General features: G+C 44.8%; 2 protein-coding genes across 3 annotated transcripts; both read right to left on the bottom strand.

Moving 5' to 3' along the window:
- Positions 1-1,129: 1,129 nt before the first annotated feature.
- Positions 1,130-11,115, bottom strand: lats1 (large tumor suppressor kinase 1). Of its 2 annotated transcripts, none has more exons than XM_076271674.1 (8): positions 10,885-11,115; positions 9,399-9,847; positions 8,928-9,084; positions 7,027-8,654; positions 5,089-5,671; positions 4,488-4,670; positions 3,718-3,824; positions 1,130-3,430 (listed from the first exon to the last, which is right to left on the bottom strand). In XM_076271674.1, the coding sequence occupies exons 2-8, from the start codon at positions 9,717-9,719 to the stop codon at positions 2,900-2,902; spliced, it is 3,510 nt and encodes a 1,169-aa protein (XP_076127789.1). In that variant the 5' UTR covers positions 9,720-9,847; positions 10,885-11,115; the 3' UTR covers positions 1,130-2,899. The 2 variants fall into 2 exon arrangements, with proteins under 2 accessions (XP_076127789.1, XP_076127788.1); XM_076271673.1 differs by having other exon boundaries at positions 9,399-9,844.
- Positions 11,116-11,509: 394 nt separating this feature from the next.
- On the bottom strand, positions 11,510-15,242 carry nup43 (nucleoporin 43). The gene is made up of 8 exons (XM_076271676.1): positions 15,022-15,242; positions 14,808-14,930; positions 14,572-14,649; positions 14,133-14,295; positions 13,783-13,918; positions 13,174-13,325; positions 12,885-13,001; positions 11,510-11,924 (listed from the first exon to the last, which is right to left on the bottom strand). The coding sequence occupies exons 1-8, from the start codon at positions 15,139-15,141 to the stop codon at positions 11,695-11,697; spliced, it is 1,119 nt and encodes a 372-aa protein (XP_076127791.1). The 5' UTR covers positions 15,142-15,242; the 3' UTR covers positions 11,510-11,694.
- Between the last annotated feature and the right edge of the window lie 2,851 nt (positions 15,243-18,093).

Here is an 18,093-nt window from a genome sequence, read left to right as displayed (position 1 = left end):
AGACACTGCATGCCAACCATACATGGCTCTCACAGTCTCTCTGATTCTCTGTCCCTGCAGACTGATACTCAAACACACTGAGATGCCTCATGGCAAGCCCACAGAGAGAGGGGGCCAAGGGGGCAAGGGGCCAAGGGCCACAGCCTGGGGGACAGCTATCGTTTGAGGGATGGACTTGCTGATGCATTTAGAGCACCAGGGCCCAATTTTAATTGCATGTGTTATTTCAACCAAAACAACAATTTCTCTGCACGACTGTACATTAGACTTTATTTATTTACTGTACATAGATACAAGTAAATAATTTTACAGTTTAACGATGAAAGCATATTAATTCTGCCTTTTGTATATCACACTCAAGAGTAGTTGTAGCCACAGAAGAAAGAAATCCTTCATTTTCAATCTGAGAATACATTTCTTACTCTGTGATATCACGGCCTGAACGTAAGGAAATTACCACACTGAACGTAAGGAAATGACAGCAATAGTGTAGAAGTTAGGGGAACACATTGATACCAGTTCCCTCACTGACCATAGTGAAATCCTTCCTAAGATGATTGTTGAACATTGTTTATTGTTTATGTAACTATGTTGTCTAACCCTATACATTCCTCACCCTACGTGAGGACATATACTCATTAAACATGTATCTTTCTAAAACCGGTCCAGCAGGTTCACCATGTTCATTTGGGCTCATTTTTAAACATGCAGGGCCCCCTAGTGTGTGGAAAATGTTCAGTGTATGAAAAACCGTCAATGCATTTTCATCACATTAACATTAAAATCTAATTATTTTCAAAGTAGACCATGCCACATTGTCGTAGTTATAGTCTGTAAAACTACGTTTTGTTTTCTAGAAATTACATAAAACTTATGATCAAAAAGTAGTTAAGAGTCTCATTAACTTGGGGCTGTCATCTTGCATGGGTTCACTCGACTGGGGGCTTCAGTATCATTAGCAAGTGTTCTGCTGTGCCAATCCTTTCTCCTGCCAATAGACACGACAAGGACGTTTTGTGCAAAGTTATGCAACTCTTCCCTTTGGCAGCTTGTTGTTTTGTGGCGGACAGGAAACCCTGCGAGGAATGAAGGTGGTGGAAGGTTCACAAAGAGAAACGGATGAAAGAAATGTTGTGGTTTACATTCTTTATTCGTCACCCATCCATTTCTGCATCCACCCCCACCCCCAAAAAATAACATTTTATACATAATTCACCAATTTCTTTTTTTTTTTTAACCATTTGCAATTACATAACAACAATACCAGTGCAGAAAATATACATTGTGTTCCCAAAACTACATTCAAACCTTTTTTTCCTGGACACTAAGAAGACCAAAGGATAAAACACACAAAGGAATAAAACACCCTTTCATCTGTTTGGACATTCAATTTGTTTTCAAAACACAAAAAGTAGCAAAAAGGTGTGCACCTTTGGATGAGACTCCCAGAACAGATTTCCTAAGCCTTTGCCTTCCAGGGCTAAAATCCAGTTTTTTTTTAACTCAGTGTAGTGTCAGTCCTTCAAGAGTAGGCAGTCACAAAAAGAGGTCGGGACTAACCCTATATCTAGTGCTTTGGTGGAGAATGAGAAAATTAAGAGAGAATCAAGAAAGAAAGAAAGAGAGGGAGAGAGGGAGAGAGAAGGAGAGGGAGAAAGAGAGAAAGAAATAAAGAAAGAAAGAGGGAGAGAAAGAGAAAAAATGGCAAGGTGAAGACACAGACTCTAACGATTTGTGAGATCTGAGTTGATGATGTGCTCAATAGAAAGACAACTTCCTCCTCCTCATTCACTCTGATTAAGTGTTCAACACACCCGAGGTTCATTTGCTCTCCGAGTGCAGAAGAGTACAGATAGCCCGAGGGGCCTAGAGGAAATAAAGAAGGATTCGTATTCCTCATCTGAATCATTACAGTGGAGAAGTGAGGCTTTGAGATTAAGACACACAGAGGCATATGGGCTTCAGATTTAAATTCCTTGACTGACAAGATAGTGATTTGACAATTTTCGTACTTCAAATGTACACAGCATTATTTATAAATACAAATTTATGTATAAATTAGACAAATAAACAAGACTTGAAAAAAAAAAATCCAACAATCCTGCATTTCATACTAGTTAATTTAAATTGACAGGCTGATTATTCTCTAGATATTTGGTGAAAGGAGAGAAAGGGGGAAAAAGGCACAGCAACATTGAATTTCAGGAAATAATAACCATCCCTGCGCATAATCTATCCACAGCCAAGCCGAGTGAGAAACAGACCTACTTGAATATAAATTAACAAACTGTATTGAAAGCAAGATTCAACTCTTTAAAATGTGTGCGCCTAGTACCTACAGTAGCATATCAAGACTTACATTTTAAATAAATTAAGGTTTAAAACATTTTTTCCCACAAAGGTGAAAGCAAAATGTTTCACCATTTTATGTCTGTTCAGACCTCATAGAGCAAGTGTACCCTGTACACCTCACAATAATAAATATATCTGTAGTGTATTTAGGAGATGTACACCCTTCTCACTCTGTTAACATTAAAAAAGGTTTCACCGGGAGAAGACCTTTGCTCTTTTGTTCATTTAGGCGCTATAAACCAAGGTAAAATGTCCCAGGTCCAAAGTCCTGCCCCCAAAACAGGCAATATTCAGACAAAGACTAAATACATACCCTCTCTGTTCCTTGAGAACTGTGGCCTTTAAAACCATATTAGGTTTAAAAAAATGACAAAAGAAAAACAAACGAATGAAAAGAAGAAGAAAAAAACAACACAAGTGGCCGTTGCCTTCTCTCTACCCTGCTGTTGCAGTGAGTTGTCACAGAGCAGTCCATATAAGGCAAAGTGAGGCGCAAGAGACGTGGAATGCTGTGGCAAGACTGGATCAATCACGACGCGCCGCTACTCTACACGTACACTAGGTCCCGCCCCGGCACAGCCTGCGCCACAACTTCCTGTCCGGTGGCCTCGGCGTCCCCCTCCTCCCCCTCCTCCTCGTACTCGATGGGCTTGGGGCAGCTGTACGGGTAGCCGTTGTCGTCGAAGAAGCGGCGGAAGGTGAACTCGTAGAAGGCGTGCTCGGGGTGCTTGCCGTTGCGGAACCAGCCGTTGAGCGTGTCGTCGTTGCGGTTGCCGTCGGCGTCGGTCCCGTCGCCGCCGCCGGTGCTGCTCCACAGCTTGTCCGGGTCCACCGGGTCGAAGTTGGACGTGTCGGTGCTGTGCGTGATCTTGGGCACGTAGGGCGCCGGCCGCTGCTGCTGCCGCAGGTCCGTGGAGAAGTCCACTGAGCGGAAGAAGGGGTGTGCCTTGATCTCGTCGGCGCCGTTCTTGCCCAGGCGGTCTTCGGGCCCGCGGCACAGCTTGACGATCAGGTCCGACGCCTCGGGGCTCAGCTTGGCCTGAGGGGGGATGTGCAGTGCGGTCTGCCAGTTTATGACCTACGGAGCAGAAGCACAGCAAAGGGGACAAATCACAGAGCGTATGAGCATGAACAGACTTACTACGGAGTGGACAGGACGCATCTGGCTGCAATCTATGGCAAAAAAAGACCTTGAGTGCTAAAAATCAGACATACTTTGACCAGTCAAGTATAAAGGCAAATGGAACCCAAACTTTGGTTTGTTTGGGCATTCTCAAAAATGTATTGAACACCCCTTGTTTAATAGTATCGCCATAAAGCTCAGCAATGCCTACCAACAAAACGTATTAGAAAATGCTGCTTTACCTTGACCTGAGTTTCCAGTGGCGTGGTGGCCAGGAAGGGCGGCTGACCCACTAACATCTCATAGAGGATCACGCCCACACTCCACCAGTCACACAGCTGGGTGTAGCCTGCGGAGAAGAGGAGCACTCGTGAAACACATAACCGCTACTCATCAAGCGCATAGCCGTCACCAACATCCACTGCTTTTGGACATGTTTGCATCCGGTCAGATTCATACAGACAGGATGGAAAGGAGATGTACTGGCGTTGGACACAAGAAAAGGACACAGATGACATTTTAAACCCTGGGACAATGGCTGGGGCCTTGGTAACAAAAACAAACAAGTGGTTCGAGAGGAAATGTGTCTAAAGCTTCCACCGTATAAATAAGTGGACAAAAACTCAAGTGACATCACCCATAGGTTTTCAGAAGAGCAGGTATGAAGCTCGAAATAGGAGCCTATGGGCGCCACCATGTTTATTATGCTTGCTGATGTAAGCTAACAGGCAGACAGACAGACAACACATAAATCACAGCAGACATTATTGTTTGTCGTAATAATAATTGGATAGTAGGGCAGGTTTAGAAACTTCCGTGGTGGCTTCATTGTTTGTTATCGAATATTGCCGCTTGGTCTGAACTCACACTTACATACCAAAAACCAGGAAAAACGGGCTCTGGGAAGCATAACATAGGACAGAAGGCAAAACTCAGTGACAGAGACTGCATGTTATTTAATAAGGTGTTTCCTATCTTTTGTCCAACCCTGCAGTGTCTGGTATTGTCTTACCAGTGCGTAGCAGCACTTCTGGGGCAATGTAGTTGGGCGTCCCCACCAATGAATGGGCCAGACATCGCTGGTGTTGCCGAGCAGCGCGGCGCTCCAGGGGCTTGAGCCGGTCGCCGCAGCGACAGTTGGCGGAGTCCTCCCACTCCTTGCTGAAGTCCATGCTGTCTTGTCGAACGTGATCGCCTGCCGAGATGCCAACGACACAGCATCAGAAGTGTGAGGACAGTATTCCAGCACTTTAGAAATGCAGACCGTGCAAGCCACTTAAGCTATATAATCTAGTCCACTTGGAGAATGCTTTTGAATGCCTATGGCATGCTATATGTTGCTAGATTACATGGAATTCCATGCAAAACAAAACAAAAAAATGAATGTAATTTTTTTTGTCTCTCTCTCCCACCTGCTTCCTGTCATACTTCACTGTCCTATCCAAATAAAGGCAAAAAGCCCAATATTATAAAACAATACAATACTCAAAACCAATTATGAAAACCCTTAGTCTACCATCCCTCTTCTCACTCTTGACAAGAGCATACCTAACTGCTGTGGACTCGCATATACAAACTGACCAAATGAAGTAGTCTCCCCCGCGTCCACTCACCGCTCTGGTAGTACTTGGAGTCATGGGTCCAGCGGAAGCCAGTGCACAGGCCGAAGTCGGTGAGCTTGATGTGTCCGTCGCGGTCGATGAGGATGTTGTCGGGCTTGATGTCGCGGTGGATGAAGCCCATCTTGTGCACGCTCTCCACGGCGCAGGTGAGCTCGGCGATGTAGAAGCGCGCCAGCTCCTCCTCGAAGATGCCCAGCCGGATGAGCAGGCTCATCATGTCGCCGCCGGGGATGTAGTCCATCACGAAGTACAGGCTGTCCTTGTCCTGGAAGGAGTAGTACAGCCGGACCACCCACTCGTTGTCCGCCTCGGCCAGGATGTCCCGCTCGGCCTTCACGTGGGCCACCTGGTTGCGGAGGAGCACGTCCTTCTTGCGGAGGGTCTTCATGGCGTAGAGGGCGCCCGTGTCCACCTTGCGTGCCAGGCAGACCTCGCCGAAGGCGCCCACGCCCAGGGTCTTGATCTTGACGAACATGGACTTGTCCATCTTGGCGCGCTTCAGGCGGATGTAGTTTGACTCCTTCTGGCTCAGCATCATACGCATCTGTTCCTGGGCGTCACCGGATAGGCCCACCTGGGACACACACACAAAAACACACACACACACAAAGACAGACAGACAGACAGAGAGGGGTTTGTTAACCAAAAATAAGGTACTAGTGAAGATTTCACATGCAGGTGTAATAACAAAAGGATTTGCTTAGACACAAACACACGTTACATAAATAATTATAGACTGAATTCACTCGCACGCACACACACCCTTCATTCCAGGTGACTCATCACATTCTTAGATCATCTGGTTAAACACACGATGCCATGCAGTCACATGTGGATTCTTAAAATACCATGCAGAACTGACGTATCAACCACTAACAAATGACACACACACAGAAGAGGTTATATGATGGGAAAACGCATCCAAAGGCCACAGAGATTTGTAATTGAAATGGGGAACAAAACATATATTTGCGTTGCATGCATTAATTATTTGTAACTCATCTTAATGAGAAAACATGAAATTCAAAATGCATGTAATTTAATAGCCATACATTAACTATGCAATGTTGGGAAACTATTACATTGCCCTGTATGTCTTGTGCCAAACTCATACATTAGTATATTAAATGTTAAATATATTGCTATTTCATTACAACATTTTAGGACATTAATTGATTAAAATGTCGTCAAACAAAAGTAGCAAATACTCGTGACGAACATGTGGCTTACTTGCACAGTGGTGCATGTGGACTATTCAGGTGACAGCGAGGAAGAAAGCTTTTTACCTGCTACACCAGAGGTTAGTGACAGGACTGAGAGAGAAATAAAGAGAGAGATGAGAAGTAAGAAAGGTACAGCGGACTACATACGGCCTGTGGAGAGTTCCGGAAAGGAGAACTGCCCCCACCGACACGGAATGCCAGTAAGAGAAACAGGTAGGGGTGTAACGGTACACAAAAATTATGATTTGGTATTTACCTCTGTGTTGCAGTCACGGTTCGGTTAATTTTCAGTAAAGTAATCCTGTAAGTGCTGCTCGCCTAACATTCACTGACAATACTGCAGATGCACAACAAAAAGCTGGAATAGCATTTTGAAAAGGTGTGAAATGTTTTTTGCCATTAATTAACTAAACTGACATATGGTCTGTCACTTAATATGCTTTTGTGGGAAATTGCTCTTTTTGACTGCATTCGGTACACATCTGTTCTGAACCCAACTTCCTGTCCTGCATCTAAACGGTTCGCTATGGATACATGTACCTTTACACCCCTAGAAACAGGAATAAATAGAGGAGAAATAGCAGAGGACTATGGGAGCATAAAGAAGGTCTTTCAAAGGACCAAAAGAGTACCGAAAAAAAACTAGATCAGCTTGTTTTAGGCTAAAATACAGCCAATGACATCGGGAAGCCTTCTGTGTTCTCACCCTTTGCATCTCGCTCTCCAGCTGTTTCTTCCTGCGGATCCTGTGCTGGTAGTTCTTGAGTATGTTCTCCACGTGCTGCTCCATGAAGAACTTGAAGGCCTGCGGCGAGTAGATGGGCACGCGCACCTCGCCCCGCCGCTCCTCGTCTCGCTTGTTCCGCCGCACCGGCACCGGCGACGTGGTGATCTGCTTCTTCTCGCCCTCACCACCACCACCGCCGCCACCGCCGCCGCCACCGCCACCACCACCGCCGGGCGCCTCCGCCGTCTCCCGCTCCCTCTCCGCAGAGCTGCTGCTGCCCTGGTCATCGTCCGCTGCGGCCGTGGCCTCCTCAGGACCGGCAGCGCCTTGCTTGGAGCCGGGCTCGCAGGTTGGACACGGAGCTAATGGCTGCTGCTGCTGCTGCTGGAGGAGGTGTTTGGGGTACGGTGGTGGGGGGCCTTGGTAGCTGGGCGCCTCGGCCACCATGGTCATCTGAGGGGGTCCTCCTCCCCCCGAGGCGGAATTCTCCTGGTAGGGGCTCGGCGGTGGCGGAGGGAGAGGCTGCTGCTGCTGCTGCTGCTGCTGGATCCAGGGCGGGTGTGTGGGCGCCACGGCCGTGTGCAGCTCGGGCTTCTGCACGCGCATGCTCTTGACGGGCTGCAGGATGGGCGCCTGGGTGATGGCCGTGACCGTGGTGGCCGAGGGCTGGGAGCTGGAGGGGGCGGCCTGCCCGCGGCTGCCCCCCATCTGGGGGCTGGTGAAGGAGTTGGAGCGGACTGGGACGTTGTGGCTCGCCCACGAGGGAGGGGGCGCCAGGTCCTGGCCACTGCCCCCCGCCGAGGACGCCTGCTGCTGGCCAGAGCTGTGTGGTGGCGCCTGGGCCCACGGCTGCAGGTTGTACATGTCCAGGTTGTGGCTGTTGCGGTTGGGGACCAGCATGGACTGGGGGAGGTTGCCACCGTTGACGTAGGGCGGCGACGGGGCAGGGCCACCACCGCCGGCTTGCATCTGCAGCGCCGTGGGGCTCTGGCGGTTGCTGGGGTTCATGGGATACGGCGGCGGGGGCTGACGGTTGCTGCTGCTCATGGCCACGTTCTGGTGCCCCATGTAGTCAGACTGCGCAGGGTTGCCATTCTGGGGCCAGCAAGGGGGGAAGGTGAACTTGTTGCCCGCCGAGGAGGGCATGATGATAGGCTGCCGCCCGACGGGCACCGGGCTGATGCCCCGCTGGTTCTGGGAGGGAGGCGGCGCTGCCGGGTAGCCCTCGGACCAGCCGCTCTGGGGCACGGGGGAGATGCGCGGCCCCAGGTAGTCCATGTTCCCCGAGAAGCGCTTGGTGGAGGGGTTGGCGTCCCAGGAGGACGGGGGCGGTGTGGTGCCCCGGTTGGGCGGCGGCGTGACGCTACGCATCTGCGGAGGCAGCGGCGGGTTGACCCGCTGCCCGCCACCCAGGTGGGCCTGCTGGAAACCGCTCGGCGTCGGCGGCGGGCGTCCGGACATGTCCCCGCCTTGCGGACCGGGGCTGCTGGAGCGGTACATCATGCCCGCGTCCACCATGACCGGGCCGTGCCTGTGGGGGGCCAGGGACTCCTTGGAGCCCTTCCAGCTGGGCTTCCTGAGCACCGGCTGCTGGATATGAGCCCCACCTACGTAAAACACAGAGGAACACAGGGCTCTGAAGGAAACATCGCTCACACTCACACTTCCTAAACACAGTTGTGAGCAAAACAAAAGCGAATCGAGCGCTGCCGAGCAGACCCACGACTCAAATTACACTCATCTCACAACACTGCACTATGTGCCATTGTCTGATTGCTGAATACCAAGGAAAATACAAGCCCCATCATATATGACTCATAAAAAAAAGCATAAAAGGAGTCCAAATCCAACACAGCTCCCAGGGGGAGAGAGAGGCCTACCTGGCCCTTTCATGCCTGCGTTGACGGGGCGGGCGGCGGCCGCAACCATGACCATCTGTTCCCTGACGGGGTCCTGGTAGCTCATCTTACTGATGTATTCAATGGCGGCCTCTATGCTGCGGCTGTTAGTCTGCTTCAGGGCACGCACTGCCATCTCCTGCGGCCGCCAACAGAATGAAGCACAGTCAGATCATTGAACATGGATGTTAAGGTCTGTCAGTTCGCTTGCCAAATGCCTTCGTTTTAATCATGTTTTGGTTCAGCTGAAATAGTCTTTTGAGCACTAAGCCATTGTCTGATTGTACCCAAATTGGATTAAACCTCTACTGCATTGTGAACACTAAATGAACACCATGAGTTACCCCCTAGCAAATGACAAATGAACTGATGAACACAGGCCAGGCCATAGACATGCAATACAAGCAAGCAAACAAATACATAAATGGACACAGATGCATCACGTAATTATACCTCTTCAAAGCCAGCTGAAATAAGCTGAAGCTTCATTTGCTTGTTGACATCTGAAGTCGACTCATACTCAAAGGGCTTCAGGGATTTCCGGATTTCCTGAAGGGCCTTGTAATAAGGATTTTTGGGGTTGCCACTGCGTCCCTGCTGCCTCGTATCAACAGCGACCATGTCCACTTTCAAGCCATCGGAAGGCCGTGGGAGATTCCGCAGGCTTTCCCGGATCTCCTGTAGCATATGCTCGCTGTTGCCACTGTAGTTGCTCGCGGGGAACGTTTTGGGTCGCATCTGTCGGTATCCTTCGGGTTTCTCCCCTCTCTTCATGTAAAAACATGTATGTTGACAGCCAACAGGGAGAACGTGGTTGTATGCAGCGCTTCCTTGCTGCCTGGGAGATGCGTGTCGAATGTCCACACGAGTGTCCCGACCATTCACTTCTTATTACTCAGCTGCTGGAGGAAGACAACATACGTATTTAGGATGACAGTGTTAGCTCACGCCGTTTCAACTTCAACATGATGTCCCTTCCATACCTGACAGATGTACTGTATAACAATAACACTGCAACTTTCGATCGATCCATTTCCCTTTTCAGATAATAGGTCCTTGCTAGCCATATCCATAGTGAAATGCATCTTACCACCATCATGTATTAAGCTATTTTACAACTTTTCAATGTTACTTCGCCACAATCAATTAGGCCGAGAAGTTGATTCAACATTTGATGCAGCCATGCAAGTAAACACGAAAAGTCTTACTTTGATTAATTTATTCGAAAACATAATAGTATTGTCACTACCGTGTTCCACAACGTCCCACGACCACTTCAGCTGATTGACTGACCGGGGGCCTAAGCTAATGATAGCTATCCTGACTAAAGCTAACTAGAACCAGAGAATGTCTATTAGGAGACGGGCTCTGCTAGAACTAGTTTAGGTGCGGTCAACACTGCTCACTGCTCAGCTACTGCAGCTAACCCTCCAAGTCACTGGCTGAACTGGCAGGTGACATTTGAACAAGTTCGAGAGTTAGCCAATTGATCTCAATTTTGCGCAGTACCTGCTTGTATGTAGAAGTACCAAACGCTGGGACAGAGCTGACTCTCTTAATAGTTAATTTAATAATAGTTTTATAATAATGCCGATCTAGCCGTCAGCTACTTTACGTTAGCTAAAGTTAATGTGCTAACATTACCTAACTTGAATAACTCCACATTTGAACACTTCCTGTACAAATAAGCAATTTTTGAAGATGGTTAATCACTAATTATGCATGCCACGTTTACATGAGCACTGACAACATAGTTTTCCCTGAGTGGTTATTACAATTTAAGTACAACTGAACTAATTCAGTGATAGTTAGCTAACCAGCAAGCTAACAAAGTTAGGCTTGAACAGGGGCCTAAAGTATCCGATTAGCTGAACTGGCTAGGTACTAACATTAGCTTGTTAGCTAGCTATTTGTTGATACTCAATGTTATGCCACTTACCTGTTGATTTCCAAGGTGCTCCACAGATCTCGGCGTCTGGGGCAGTTTCATATAGAATGTAGTGTTATCATTTATAACGGATTTATATTTCCCAGTACAAGGTCTAAGGCAAGTTACAACAAAATATAATCCCAACGTCTTTGTTTTGTCACTGTCGCCAAGGTTTTCCAATGTCTCTCCTACGATTTACTGTTGCCCGGATGTTTGAGTACTTCCGCCTTTTCGCCACTAGAGGGTGATATGTTTTAATTTTCACCAGAGCCAGATATGATCATCTATCATGAAGGGTCTTGTGAAGTAATAGCAGTAATAACATTTTCAACTGAATACTTGCTATCTAATTTCTCATCAATTTCTCCATTTTGTCAAGCAATACGATGTGTGATTGTCCATGTTTGCTTGGTGTGGATGTAGAGTACAGCTTGATACTGATTTCAGACAAACTTGCAATCTAAATTATACCAAGATGTATAAGAGTTACACATTTACTGAAGAAACCAACAATACTAGACATACTATTTAGACATGTCATGGTTCATTATAAATGTACTTAAAAAAGCATTGTAACTTCATACACACATCAGGAATAGCACACAATAAGCTCAAAACACCTCCAACACCTTGCTGTAAGACAAATCCGGCTTTTATTTTACTGTTGCCCATGGTTATTTCAGCTGAAAATAATGACAGAAAAATTGCCTGACCCAAAATTGGAAATATGAAAAGATATCTTCACAAGTAATGAGTAAGCAATATGTTACAAAAATACATACAAAGAAATAAACAAAAAATACTTTTTTAAGATAACTTTCAAACTGGAACCTGTCTGTTGACATATACTGCCTCTCCATCAGTCCCACATACAAGGCATTGGCCAAGCACATCTAAACTATTTACAGAAAGGGTCTGACTAGGGAGCATATGGGTTGTTTCAAGGTGGCCTTTGCCTGAGTCTCCAGAAAGCCACGCACTGATAATTGATTGGTTTCCTCCCGCTGGGGCAATTGCACTGCGGGATATTATGCTAGTGTTACGTCCACCTATGGGAAGAAATAGTGAAAGAGTGAAATGTACACATCACTAATGAGTTAAAAGGCATACAGCACTTTATTATGCTTAGAGGGGGCCACATGTGCAAAGCTCGGAGGACATAGCCTTTTCTTTGCTGTGCTTCACACATACATTATACATGCCTGCATACATACATGCATGAAAATAAATAATAAATAATAAATAATTAGTGCATGTTCATTCATTATTCCGTTTCCAAACCAGATCCACAAAACAACTTTTTTTTGTTCTTTTTAAAACCAAAATGGAAAAACAGAAAAAGGAAAAACAACAACACAAAACAAAAACGTTCTGACATTCATTCATTAAATTAGTCAGAGAAATAAATTAAAAACTAAACTGAGCAGGTTCTGCTTTGAGTACAACCTTAGGCCTAGAAAAGCACTGTGGGGCACCAACGCGGTGCAGAGCGGTGTTCTTCCACTCTCAAAAAGTAAAAAAATAAATTCTGCATAAGGCTGAAGTGTGGCCATAACTTTGTAGTTCTTCTTGGCTGTCGTAGTATCAAAGGTTCATCAACCTTCTCTGGTGGTAAACTATCAGATGAGCAGAGTGCACGCTAATCTTTTCTGATATTTGCTACAATTCCTAGAAAACAAACCACTGCTCCTTCGTTTTTTAAAATGTTGTCCTTTTTCTGTTTTGGTTTTAAAAATAGAAAAAAAAGATTTGATTTGGAAACAGAATAATAAATGTACAAACCATACACGGATTATGCATACATGCATTGCTAGCTGGCCTTTCTGCTTGTGTAGTGACAATTACAGATGATTCACAATGCAGCAGAATTTCTGCAGTTGAATACTTTTGCAACCCCCTGTACAAGTAAATGCTGCTTAGAATATACAGTACGTCTGCATAACAAACATATATACAAGACTGTTGTGGGAGTTTGGCTGAGATTTCAGTCGGTAGGCACTGATACTCACTCTGCAGGAATGAAGGTGTGTCTGAGCTGCTGGAAGTTTCCCAGTGCAGCAGGGATCCATCCTCTGAGCACGTGAACAAGTGGTCTGGGTTGGAGGGATGAAAGTGGACTTCCCACACTGCAAAGAGAACAGTACATAAATGGCTACTTCCAATTCAAAAGATAGATAAAATTTAAATAAATAGAATAGATAAAATAACAGATAGTAGATAAAAATATAAATAAGTAATAACATAGATTAAATAGAATACAGTAGATAAAAGATACATTAATATAAAAACAATTCTCACTTTCGGCTGAGTGGGCCTCCATGAGCGAGAAGGGCATGTTGCCCTGCCTGACGTCCCAGATGCACAGCATACCGTCCTGTCCTCCTGTGGCCACTATGTGCTGTTGGTTTGGGTGTCTGTCCACACAGTGGAGAGGAACTCGGTCGCCAGTGCTGCAGCACACAAAAGAATGACAACAATCAGCAATTACTCACCAAGAGGAACATCACACAGATGCGGATCTTTTGGTTTTGCACAAGTCTCTATCCTTTTTTTCCTCTCTCAATTTTCTTAATTTAAGAATATTGATGCAGTGTTGATTGACTGATTAGCAACTGTGTTTATTGGCCGATATCGCTATAAATAATATGACATTTAACAATGGCAGTGGCTGACGTTAATATGTCATGTTGCATCAATTCTACACCAGCTAAATGTTGTGTTATGCTCAGACTGGGACATTCAGAGCTAGAGCTATAAAGTATAAAGGCCTAAAAAAAACTGGGAAACAGTAAATGAATCATTTTTGTTTGAATGGGTATAATTAACAACTAAAACAAAGTAAACAAACCAAAATATATCAGTATTTGTATCAGTGGAAAAATGTGAAATGTGTGCGAGTACGCTTACAGGGCAAGGATCTGTGCAGGTTCATTGCTTTGTTGCCTGAGGTCCCAGAGTTTAAGTTGGCCAATTGAGTTCACTGTAAGAACTTCAGCTGTTCTCAGGAATGTAACGGCATGGATTGTGCTGCTGTCTGCATTTTCTGAAATTAAAAACAATTGTTACCAAAAATATTCAACTGACAGTAAATCTAAATCTAAATAATATTATATTACTATATTCTCAATATTAAACTGAATACATGAAAATACATTCCTTTTAGGAAATCTGAATATAAGAACAACAAAATAGTTGAATAACGGTGGCCAAATCTATGTAAAAGTCTATGCAAACGAAAGAACAGTTTTCAGACAGACCTATAGTGCGCAATACCCCAGTCTGGTCAGCTCGGAAAAGTATAATCCTCCCGTCCTCTCCAACCGACACCACCTCAGGGCTGTTGCAGACCACTCCTGTGCACGGGGCATTATCGCAGGGATAGTGATGGGCACGGTCCCATCTGTGAGCCACAGACAGGGTCTGTAGAAGGAAAACAAAGACTTGTTAGATATGAAGAATCAGGTGACTTGGGATATGAAGTAACGTGTTGAGATGGATCCTTTTGGACGCAAATATTCTTGATACGGTTCCAGGGAAGACAGAGAAAACAAGATCGGTTTGGTACGTGTGGACTAGCCCTTTGTCAAGTTCACATTTACCACATCCATTCATACTGAGAGTTTACCTAGCCCTGTTTATAGTTCATATACACAGGCTACAATAACATCAATGAAAATATGTGATTTAATTGAATACCTGGTTGTTCTGATGATGCCGGTAGATGGTCACTGCCCCAGATGAAGATGCTGTGACTAGTCTATCTGCATCTAAAAACTTGGGCCAAAAATTAAGTGGTCAGTGTTACAGTACAGCAGATTTATATTTAAAGCAGAAGTTCTTACATGCCTTATTCTGAGATATCTGGAGCCTCTTTAATCTACTGGTTTTATCCATAGTTCCATTCCTAAATATGGTGCAAAAAGCAAACTTACTTGGAGATCAAGGACGTCTCCTTCGTGTTTTATTTCACAAAGTAACTGGGGATCTCCCTCGAACTCATCTTCCATACTAGCCACTCCATGGTCACCAATAGTCCACAACGACACTTTATTATCCTGGGAAGGTTAACATTGGGACATTAACACAACACAGTTAGCTATGTAACGTTAGCTAATGATAACTTTAGCTTTACGTGTGACAGCCCACCTCGTTGTCCCAAGAACCAGTGGCAAACATTTCTGGTTGCTGCAACGAAGCAGAAGAGACTGGTCTCCATCGAGTCTTGCTGATCTTCTGTGAGACGTACTTAGCGTTGATACTATCCATATTTCAGAACTGTATCGTTTTCAGCCAAAGTTCTACCTAAATAATCAGTTTTAAAACAGGCATGTTGCTTTTGCCACTCATATCCCGCCTTCCTCCTTTTCAATGAAATTAAGGGCACATGTTGTATAGACTGCCACCTACTGTTTTGGAGTATTTAGACACTACCACTCCAGGGGAATAAGTGGTATTTGACAAGGTGCTACCCTAGAAATAAAATAAAATATGTGATAGCATTGCATTTTGAGGTTGCTTTTTGTATTGTATCGCCCTGTTTATTACTAATATATGGCTTTGCAGGGATATAGCAGGTAAATAGCTAGGCTAACTATTATAACGATTAACCTATACAATATTCTTTAGGCAATATTATCGTTGCTATCATAGACTGTATAGAACTATAGTTCTATACAGTCTATGGTTGCTATCAATGTTTGATTATTGAACAAATATGAAAGCATTCCATTATCAATTATCAGCCTACATTGTGATTATAGTTTATCTGTCATATAATAACAGTAATATTCATACTGATAGCCTTATAGATAAAGGCTGACAATCAGTAATTAATTAGTTATCTATTCTAAAATACAACTAATTGACAGTGACACTAAACGCTATACTGTTGTTGTCATGTAATTGTTTATTGGTGCCACAAACCATCAAGTACTGTAGATTACCATCCAAACCATCTTAATCCTGTGCATAGAGCATAACGTATTATTTGAGCTTGAGGCAGTATAGTCAGAGAGTTTCTAATGAGGACACACAGCACTCAAAAAAATCCTCCATAGAATTTGTAAAGTTGTCTAACATATCCCACCCCTTCTAAAACGTCCACATGCGAATACAGAACATTGAGCCAATCGTGTGCTGTTTTGTGAATACATTGAGTCAATCATGTGGTGTGTTGTGGGGCTTCTTGAGTTATGATGTTTTATGCCCTATTTCTGCACTTTTACATGGAACATACTATGACATGCACAGATATGTTATCTCCTTGAAAGAGCACATCGACAATCTGAAGGTCAATGTTTTGAATGTTACACATGGGTAGTGATGTTGGATGAATTGCACAAAGTTTGGCCTGAAAGCTTGGCTTGGCCTTCTCTTGGTGTGTTTTGGACATTCTGCTCCTGCTTTCTGATGATAATGGCTCAATTCCTATATTGGGGCAACCGTGGGCTACTGGTTAGCGCTTTGGACTTGTAACCGGAGGGTTGCCGGTTCGAACCCCGACCGGTAGGCCACGGCTGAAGTGCCCTTGAGCAAGGCACCTAACCCCTCACTCCCCGAGCGCCGCTGTTGTTGCAGGCAGCTCACTGCGCCGGGATTAGTGTGTGCTTCACCTCACTGTGTGCAATGTGTTTCACTAATTCACGGATTGGGATAAATGCAGAGACCAAATTTCCCTCACGGGATCAAAAGAGTATATATATCGGATATATATATCCGGTTTCCGTGTTAAGACAGCATCGCTACATCCTGTGCAGTAGCTAAGGTAGTCTACAATGGCGTTCTTCACCCGGTTCCTGCAGGACCTGACAGTAACTTCAGTCATTTACATTTATCATGCTAAAAATCTGACACCAGGCACTACACTGATGCCAGAGGCCTGAGCCTAAGGGAAAATTACAATTAGGGGTTTGCACGGCGTGTCATCAGATCTGGACGTCGCCATATTGGAGATACTCGCCTCATTTGAAAGCATTAACCCATTTAGGCCTAAAACGCCTGGAAAAAATGCCTGTAAAACCAAAGGGTGATTTCAGAAAACCCCCTAAAACCTGAAGTTTTTCTGGAAATTCAGCAATTGTGTCAACGCCTACTTAATGATTGATTTCTCAGCCTCTGTAGCAGATAGGAACAAAATTTAAAAAGTATTTGAGAGCTTATACCTGTGGCTTTGCTAAGAAATTGGGTTTATTTAGTTATACCTTCACAAAAATAAAACATGTAATGTGTCAGTGCAGGAACAGCACTATTTTATCAGAAACCAGTGCATTTTCTACAGCTTGTCATTCTGGTTGACATCTACTGCCTGGTTATATGTATTATTGGTATGTTCAGAAATTACTGATAGGCCTACACAAGCTGAAATAGTTTCGGAGGTTCGTTTACATACCAGTAATGGCGTCGCCACAAGATGGCAGCCTCCACAGAACGCTCGCCGGATTCGTGTATTGATTTGAATTATGGAGCAGCAGAGGGTATGACGTATAAGCAAACAGAAATCAGGTGTAAAGCCTGTCCATTTAAATGTGCATGTCGCTATGAAATCATTAAAACCTGCGTGTTTTTAACTTTACTGGTTCCATCAACACCATATTTCCACATTACCATATTGTTCCATGGTTCCATATCCTACCACACTGCCCCAGGCTATTTCAGCCACCTTCTCATTTGATGGAACTGGCTACACCAATTTCCAATCCCAGATGAGTGGAGCTAGCCAGGGTTGCTAGATAGGCGGAACGAAATCTATGTGGCGAGGGAGGTTAGGCTTGTCGGTGCACCCCCCACATAATCCAATAAAACTTTTTGGAAAGGTCTGACCATGCTGACCATGAGTCTGAATGTTAGCATTGAACATTTTGAGTTGCACTACATGTTTTAGGTAGTCAAGTATTTGCATGTTTAATCACATCTAGAGGACACATGTTTTCAGTAAATGTATGTCACAAACCAATCAAGTAGAAATACTTTTTGGGCTGTACTACTGTATTTAGGGGAAGCCAATAATATCACTCAAACCATACATTTTCTGAAATCCTAGATGTGATTAAACATGCAACAGATGTCACACCTTCTCCTAGCTCAGTGGTGGTTCTAAAAGTCTGCATACAGTAGGTGTGGGCCCCACTAGTGGGGAAGAGAGCAGTCAGGTGGTGCACAGCCAGCATGACCTGCCTGACCTATCAATGCATTTCTTTATTAAAAATAAACAAAACAACC

The sequence above is a fragment of the Alosa pseudoharengus genome, unplaced genomic scaffold, assembly GCF_046254945.1.
Source record: "Alosa pseudoharengus isolate Yale_2024_CS ecotype anadromous, Long Island Sound unplaced genomic scaffold, YU_APseudo_1.1 YU_APseudo_1.1_scf_7, whole genome shotgun sequence".
In the NCBI taxonomy this organism is placed as follows: Eukaryota; Metazoa; Chordata; class Actinopteri; order Clupeiformes; family Clupeidae; genus Alosa; species Alosa pseudoharengus.
This window is presented reverse-complemented; position numbering and strand designations above follow the sequence as displayed.